This window comes from Pogonomyrmex barbatus, unplaced genomic scaffold (genome assembly GCF_055798465.1).
Source record: "Pogonomyrmex barbatus isolate J1 unplaced genomic scaffold, ASM5579846v1 scaffold8, whole genome shotgun sequence".
NCBI lineage: Eukaryota > Metazoa > Arthropoda > Insecta > Hymenoptera > Formicidae > Pogonomyrmex > Pogonomyrmex barbatus.
The window spans coordinates 5645119-5653749 of record NW_028297182.1 but is presented as its reverse complement, the minus strand read 5'-3'; the positions used below and the strand labels follow the sequence as shown (position 1 = coordinate 5653749).

General features: G+C 29.9%; 1 protein-coding gene across 1 annotated transcript; it reads right to left on the bottom strand.

Moving 5' to 3' along the window:
* Positions 1–1659: 1659 nt before the first annotated feature.
* On the bottom strand, positions 1660–6134 carry odd (odd skipped). Its single transcript, XM_011631800.3, has 2 exons — positions 5508–6134; positions 1660–3074 (listed from the first exon to the last, which is right to left on the bottom strand). The coding sequence occupies exons 1-2, from the start codon at positions 6065–6067 to the stop codon at positions 2726–2728; spliced, it is 909 nt and encodes a 302-aa protein (XP_011630102.2). The 5' UTR covers positions 6068–6134; the 3' UTR covers positions 1660–2725.
* Positions 6135–8631: the final 2497 nt, after the last annotated feature.

Sequence of the window (8631 nt, the reverse complement as noted above, 5' to 3'; positions counted from 1 at the left end):
TATGATAAAATGAAATCTTTCTTTTTGCACAATGAATAAATTAGAAAATTTATATTTATATTTACGCGCGCACCAAAAAGATTTTCCCCGATGAAAAAATTTTATTTGCGTAATCTATTCTGTAGGAAAAACAAAAGGAATAAGGAGAAAATTTTAGAAAAATTTCAATTCTCTGATATAACAGATTCTTAAGAACAAACGCAAATTATATCAAGTTAATATCTTTTAATTGTACTTGATAAGCAGTTTGCAGACTCTCTACATAAAGTACAGTGCTGTTGCATAAAACCTCAAATAAAAATCTATTCTTGCTAGTTCTGTGTTATTACCGGAGTCAATATTAGTTATTTCGTTGCAATTTGCATTTGTTCATAGTTCAAATTTATCCTTTATACTGTAGTGTCATATTATAGTTATGTCTCGCGCATTTCAAATTAATTTCACGGTGTAATCTTGAGAATGCGACTCCATCAACAAACGTATGCGCACGTATCTCGAATTTGTTCAAAAAGGAGAAAAAAAAAATCATTCGTGAAAAAAATGAGATATTACACAAAGCAAGAAGCACAAGATCAGTCGTTCAATGATGAATATTGACGTTTTCAAAATTGAACATGAAGATCAGTCTCGTACATTTATGAAATTATACGAAATTATTATATAATTTCAATGAGTTTCGATTCATACTTGCAAGCAGTTTCCATAAATTTTATTTAAATTAAAATTTATTAAGTCAAAATTATTTAAATTTTTTTAAATCGATTATTTGCTTTTCTATAGTATTTAAATATAAAATAAAGATTATTTCAAATAATCATACAATTATTTATTTTATAACAGTGATCGATATTATAATTGTCAATCAATTTTCATGTTAATGCTAATTGTCCTTTTTTCTTCTATCTCCCTTTATCATTGGAATTTTCACGGTATCGCGTGTAATTGAAGCGCATTTTAAGAAAAACCATAATAATATAATAAACATTATAATTATAATTATATAGTTTTATAATTAAAATTATAATTTTAGTTTATAATTAAAATTAATTTTTTATAATGATTATATATAGACAAATAGTCTATATATAAATTATCAATGATTGTATCATTTTAAAAATAAATAATGTACAAATTCAATGTGATTGTAATTAACAAGCTAGGAATTCAAAACAAAATGTTATAAAAAATTATAAAAATATTTGTAAAGATATATATAATTGATTGATATATATATATATATATGTATATGTATATGTATATATATATATATATATATGTGTGTGTGTTGTGTGTGTGTGTGTGTGTGTGTGTGTGTGTGTGTGTAATTAATTCTATAATTATTGTTATATAACACACGATTATGTACAAATTGCACACGCAATCACAATTACATTATTCCATCTAAGCAAAAAATTAACATACATATTTAACATTAAAATTCAATGCGACTGCAATTAATAAACAAACCAAGATTTTTAAATAAAATGTTACAATAATGTTTATAATTATAATTAAAAATTCTTAATTTTATATAAGTTATATATATATATATATATATATATATATATATACACACACATATACATACATACAATTAATATTAAAAAATTTAATTTTTTTATTATTAATGAAATAAGAATTATTTAAATGTAAAAATTTTATTTATATATAAAAAGCAAATTTTAATGACATTTAAAAAATGTCTCAAAATTTATTTTTGAAGCAAACTTAATTACGCAAATTCATTATTAAAATTTACAGTTCGTTAAATTTACAATTTGTTATTAAAATTTATTATCACGCGAGTGGCATAGGAAAAGAAGAACAATTGACACCAACATGAAAATTGTAATCGAATTCGAATCATTGATTCAATCAATGATTCAAAAGCGACTAGTAGCAAAATTTTTCATATTCATTGTTTTTAACATAATTTTCCGGTAGAATAGATCTCATAGAAAATGGAAAAAAAATATTATTAAAAATATTCAAATAATTAGAAATAATTAATATATGATTTAATTAATATTTATTGATTTTATCGATTTGTTCAAAAATATTGAATGGAAAAAAGTTAAGTAAAAGTGATAATATGAGTTAGAGTTCTTATTATTCATAATTATCAACTGAATTAATTGTTGATTGAAGTTTATCAGAATTGGTTCATTAGGTCCTGAATCAATAGCAATGTAAAAAAATTAAAAAAATGTTTCAATACTTTTAAAGGCCAATCCAGCTGACACTAGAAAAACATGTAAAATAAAACATATAATTAGCAATAATAAAATATACAGAGTGCCCTAGATCTTTTACAACAACCGTTAATATATAACAGATTCCTGAAGTTATCTCGAAATGAAAATCCTAATACACAATGCTGTTAAGGATATAATATAAAATGTATAATAAATATGCGACAATTTTCATACTGTTATGCAATATGTCATGCCTGAGCACGTGAATCACGTTTTCAGACCATTTAATTGTTCAACTTTAACGATTTCTAATTTAATTGAAAACTATTTAACACTTTGACATTAAGATTTTCGTCCTAAAATGACCTCGGGAGCCTTGACCGGGATTTCACGGGAGATTTGGGACACTCTGCGTAACAAGAATGAGTCAATTTAACTTCGCTCAATCCTGAGTAGAAATTGAAAAACTATGATACAAAGAAAAGAGAAAGTGGACAATGCACGCAGATTTAAATTAAAGGCATAATGCCTTAGCGTCTCATTATGTCCTCTATAGTAAAACCCAGTTTGGTGTGTGTATTCTTCTTTGGAATTGGCAGGAGGCCGTTCACTCGTTCTGCCATTTGTCTAATCTCTGTCGAGGACATCCTTGAATCCGATGACACCGAAGTCTCGATCCTGAGATCTTGCGGAACGTCTGTGTGCGTCAAAAGATGCGTCTTCAGGTTGCTCCTTTGATTGAAGCTCCGGCCGCATACTGTGCATTTATGCGGCGACTCCTCCATATGCATGACCTTGTGAACCGCCAAAGTTCTGCTTTGGCAGAACCCTTTACCGCACTCGTTGCATTTAAACGGCTTCTCCTTGCTGTGTATATATCTAAAATTTTAAAAATTCGTCAGCCCAGATTACACTCATCCGAAACTGGTAATCTTGTTTTTTGTTATTTTTCCGTAACTGCTGTGTAAAATATGTTATACGCATACATCTTATAATATAAATAAATGGTAATTTTAACGTCCCAATAATCTTTTTTAGAAAATAATTGTTTTATAAATTGATTTTTTCCTATAATGATGATTCTTGTTTTATTTTTAGTAATTAGTAACATTTGGAAAAATGCCAGCTTTTCTCTTTTATTCCTGATTGGATGATAATTACACATGATTTCCAAATTGATGTTGATAATCGTAGCAAATTGATATTTCCTGTTTTCATAAAGATGACACAAAGTGTCGATATTGATAAATGATAAATATATAGTCTGTATTGATATCTTTATGTGCAATTTTTATAAGCGTGGAATGTAGACGTGGAACTTGATCAAGAATAAAATATTTGCTGTTGATACAAAAAACTTGTGCCTTTCAAATTAAAAAAAAATCATATATATATTTTTTTAAACATAAACCAATTATTAATTTATGTTTATTTTTAATTTTGTTTCGTATTTGTTTATAAAAATTAGGTCTTAAAAATATTTGTAAAAATAAAATGTTTTAAAAATATTTTTAAATAATAGATACGATACAGAAATATAGTATACTATAATATCAATTTGCGTAATGCTCCTGAATTATAAAAATACTCTGGTATTGTATCATATATGCTAATGATAATCATTAATCCATACGTGAGCCGCGAGCGATGTGCGTATATGTTATGAAAAATTATTTATTCCAGCATAATAGCCAAATGATAATAACAATCAATTAATGATACCATGATAACAATCAATTAATGATGATGATGATGAAGCTAGATAAACCAATTAGCTTAATAAATTTTTATGTTAACTTTTGGAATAATGATGACAAAAAATTTCTAAATTATTAATAGATGAACAACATTAAATATATCAAAAGTCTTTCGAAAAGAATTTTATAAAACTATCAAATAAATTATTAAATAAATAATTTCTAAAAATTAAGTATGATATAAAAGAATGTCAGCCAAGCTAGATTTTATGTTATGGTTAGATAAAATTTATAACAATAAAACATGTACAAATGTTTTAATCTTCGATTAAGTCATTTATGTATAAAACATATAATCGTAATCAAAAAGTATTTATAAAATAAATAAGAAGCAAAATATAAATTATTGCATATTTCGTTTGATGAAATGATGAAAAGATAATTTAAATTTGTATTATAAAAATTATAAAATAATTAAGATCGGCAAAAAAAGAATTGTTTTGTTCGCATTGTTATGACGTGCACTGTTGTGACGTAGGAATTGGAATTATACTATTCATTCTCAGAAATGTCATATTATTAATGAAAACTGATTAAAGATTCATCAGCAAACTTTGTGTGTAGCGATTAATCCAATCGAAAATATTGCTTATTGTAATCCAAAAGGTCGAATTAAACGAAATTCCATTAATTAATTTTTTTAGAACATAATAATCAAACGACGCACATAACAGAATTAATTACTCATTTTATATCGTATGTGATTTTTAGTCTATTAACTTTTCAAATTATTATTTGATTTTAATATCTAAAAAGTATAAAACTTATATTTATTGAACTATATACTATTTATTGAACTATTAAACTGCGTTTAATGCATTTGCTACAAATTTCAAAATTCTTTTTCTATGATTTGACATATTTCTACTTTCTATTTATCGAATAAAAAATATAGAATTATGCAAAATAAGTAATATTTTCATTAGTCCGTGAAATAAACAGCAAATTTATATATCATGTTACTTTCATATTTGCATGCTCTTTAAAAAAAAAATCACGCCTTTATTTTAAAAGGATAGCGAGGACAAATACAAAAAAGTAAAGAATAGATATTTTTTATCAAAATTACTTGGAAATATTTAAGGCAAGCTATATATCATTTTCTCAAGGACTTTCCCATAAATAGCTAGACATTTTTTTGGAACTTTGCGAATAATATACTAACATTTATCACTTTGATGCTCTAACAATAGATACTGCAACCTTTCATTCTTACTTTAAAATCTTCCAAAATACTATAATTTTATAATTTTTTTATAATTTTATTTTCAATATAATTTTATCTACTTTTTAACCTTTCACTTGTGGAAAAATGAACTGTTATGGAAATTTATGTAATTTCATAGAATTTACAGTATAAACTGGTAGCAATATATACCGAGCTATATTATTATCACTATGATATATTAAATCCTTTTCTGCATAATCTTTTCTCCATAATTATCTTATCCTCCTAAACACCTTTTGTGCTATATCGACGTAAGATACTTGTTATCTCGTGATTATCATCATCAGTTTGCCAACAAAAGCGTATATTTTGAAAATAAATGCTTACCTATGATCCCTCAGATGATCCTGCCTGCGAAAGGCCTTCCCGCATATGTCGCAGGAATACGGTCGCTCGTCAGTGTGCGTTCTCTCATGAATCAGCAGGTTGTAGCTCTTTGTGAAATGCCGATTGCAGAACTTGCAGATGAACTGTTTCTTAGGTCTCTGACCCGCCGATCTTCGGGTGAGGAACGGCGGTGGTGGTGGCGGCACCGGAAATATATTCGGCTGGGCCTGATGATGATAGTACAGAGGACGTGCTTGGGAGCAACAATTCCTAACGGCTAAGCCTATAGCCGTATTCCTCAACCAATTATCAAAGAGAGCGTTCGGATAATTTCCAGGATTATGCGTCTGGACGTGTTGCTGTTGTTGCTGGAAATATCTGTTGGTGAAGAGGCCCGACTTGGTCCACTTGGTGGTTGAAAAAACTACGTGCTGATGTTGCTGTTGATGTTGAAGCTGATGCTGATGCTGATGCGGATGCGGATGTTGGGGCTGATGCATCGATCTATCGATTGTCGGTGGCGTTTGTGGCGGCGTCAGCGGCTCGGTCTTGGTCTCCATTTGTATCCTTCTTGTACTCTCGGCACCTCCAAGTGTCAAAAGCGAAATAAAGTTTATTCGCACTAAAAACGACCGTCACTTCGAAAACGATCGTCTCGCTCGCAAGGTCCACATAAGTCATTCGTTCGGAAACGGGAACAACGTTGTACGCTGACGCAGGTGAGCGCAGTGTCGGAGAACAGGAAGAAAGAAAGAGAGGGAGAGAGAGAGAGAGAGAGAGAAAGAGAGAGAGAGAGAGAGAGAGAGAGTGTGCGCGGGAGACTTCGAAAAAAAAGAAGCAAGAAGATATTTATTCGAAAGTCAACGCGATACTAAATGCCGGAGTGCCACGGCTGGTCCCAGGATCGCCGTTTACCTGACGCCAACGACACGACACGGTGGCTCCTCCTACCGTGTCCCGTACGTTGGATACTCCGGTTGGTGGCAACTTCACAGGGGCGGAGCTTCCGGGTTGGGGTGACCCCGTGGGGCGTCGCGACGCTACCCACCCGTGGACAACTCGTTCTCCCGCCGTCACCGCCGCCGTCGTCGCTACACGTCGTCCGCAAGATGTGTCGGAGAAGAGGGGAAGGAAGAGAGGATATTCGCCGTTACGACGGCAGAACTTGGAAATGTTTGCTGTCGATGAGAGATGGAATACGTCGAGAGGACACGTGTATGTCACACGTAACGTAATACACGTACACGCACAGGTATTGATTAGTTTGCAAAATTTACCCGTAATCCCGTGTTAAGTTCGTTAAGTTCGGGCTTGTACCGGGCTGTAAACGATGATGAACGGTCTTTTGCAACTCTGAAACTTGAGAAGAAACATGCCACCCGACTACCGGTCTTTGTTTCTTCTTTCGGATAATAAATCATTCTACGTTAAGGAAATAGCGAAGGAAAACCTTGCAACGGAAATTGAGTTAAAAGAAAAGTAAGTAAATTCTTCTTGAAGTTTTATGAAGTTTTTTGAAATTTTATTTGATTATATATATGTTTCATTACAAGAAAAAGTAATAATTTCTCTAGTTTCTCTAATTTATTTAGAGGTAATATGGGTCATAAATTATGATCTGAACATAAAATTCCTTAAAAAAGCGAGATCAAAAGGGTCAAAAGTCGAGTCATATAATTACAATGGAAACTATCACGTTCTTTCTGATGTTATTGGGATGTGCTCATCGACTTCTATATATTATTTTAAACCACTAATAATAATAATTTTTACATTAAAGCCGTATCCTCACATTTAGTAAGAGTAAAAATTCAGTGCAGTAAAAATTGTATGGAAGTTAAATTTCTTATTATATGAGCTTTATGTTTTCTCATAGCATTTCACTGCATCTTTAGTACATTTGATGTACAATATATATTTTAGGTCTACAATATATATGCCTATACAATAAAAATTGCCGATATTATTAAATTAGTTCAATATTGACTCAATAATAGGCAAACATTGGCAGACAATGTTGCGCCATTATTGATTAAGAATCGAATTAATATCCATTTTGAACTGTATCAATAATAGTATTAACTTTTATTACTACCGAATAGTATTACACTACTGTACTTTATTCCGATCCAAAAATCCATATAGCAAGTACTGATACATAAAAAAAATAATTTTGTTGCATTATCAAAATTTTTATGTAGAATGTTTAAATATGATGATAATACTGCAAACTTTATTATATTCTGATAACTAATTTGAATATTACGTAATTATTTTGATAAAAAAAAAATTATTTTTCAGATCAATAGCATATCTAGCATATCTATTTTTTTCCATGTATAATTAATATAATATTTGTCTAATATTGGGCTATTTTTAAATTTCTACACGGATAGCTATCAAGAAAAATTGTAAAGCCATTTGTTTGACATCTTGTCACTACGAATTCACTAAATCTAGAAATGATGTTTAAACAAATGTATTTTAGCATTATAGATCATTTTTTTATTATGATAGGATTGTATAAACGAAAGGAACGTGCTTTAGTGAATAAACGATAGTTTTTCATATGCGAGAGCCATAAGGCCGCACGTAACATATGAACGTGAATCGAGACAATTCTATTATTACAAACTCCATTGCAGTGAATATTTCCGTGCATATTTCCAGCATGGTGTATCGGGTAATCGACTCACACAAGTTTTCATGCGAGCCAACCACAGAATCGACGCGTTAAACTACCCTACTGTAGACAAAGATTACATATCGCGTACCATTACTATATAAACAATATGGCGTCACTGGCCACATTTTGTGAAATGATGGAAATTATGTCCTACTCAAATAGGATCGTGCTTTACTTTTAATATTTTTTACAATATCGTTAAAATGAAAAATCTGAATATACTCGCTTTTCTGAATATTTCGCTATTTGAAAAAGTGAAGAAAATAGATTTGTTTTTAATTTTGTTGAAAATTTTGTGTTAATTGCGTGTTTTTCTTTTTTCAAATTTAGTATTGTATGATGAATTTGTATAAGGCCACATATTATTTTTATTGTCGTATAGCGCTAACTAATTGGAACATTTGTTTTATTCTTAACAGCATAATCCATCTTCCTTGT

Bases quoted from the DNA above. Each gene is read 5' to 3' on its own strand.
- odd (XM_011631800.3), bottom strand. From the start codon at position 6,067: ATGGAGACCAAGACCGAGCCGCTGACGCCGCCACAAACGCCACCGACA. The intron at 3,075-5,507 runs GTAAGCATTTAT...TTAAAATTTTAG, and splicing joins GATCATCTGAGGGATCATAG to ATATATACACAGCAAGGAGA.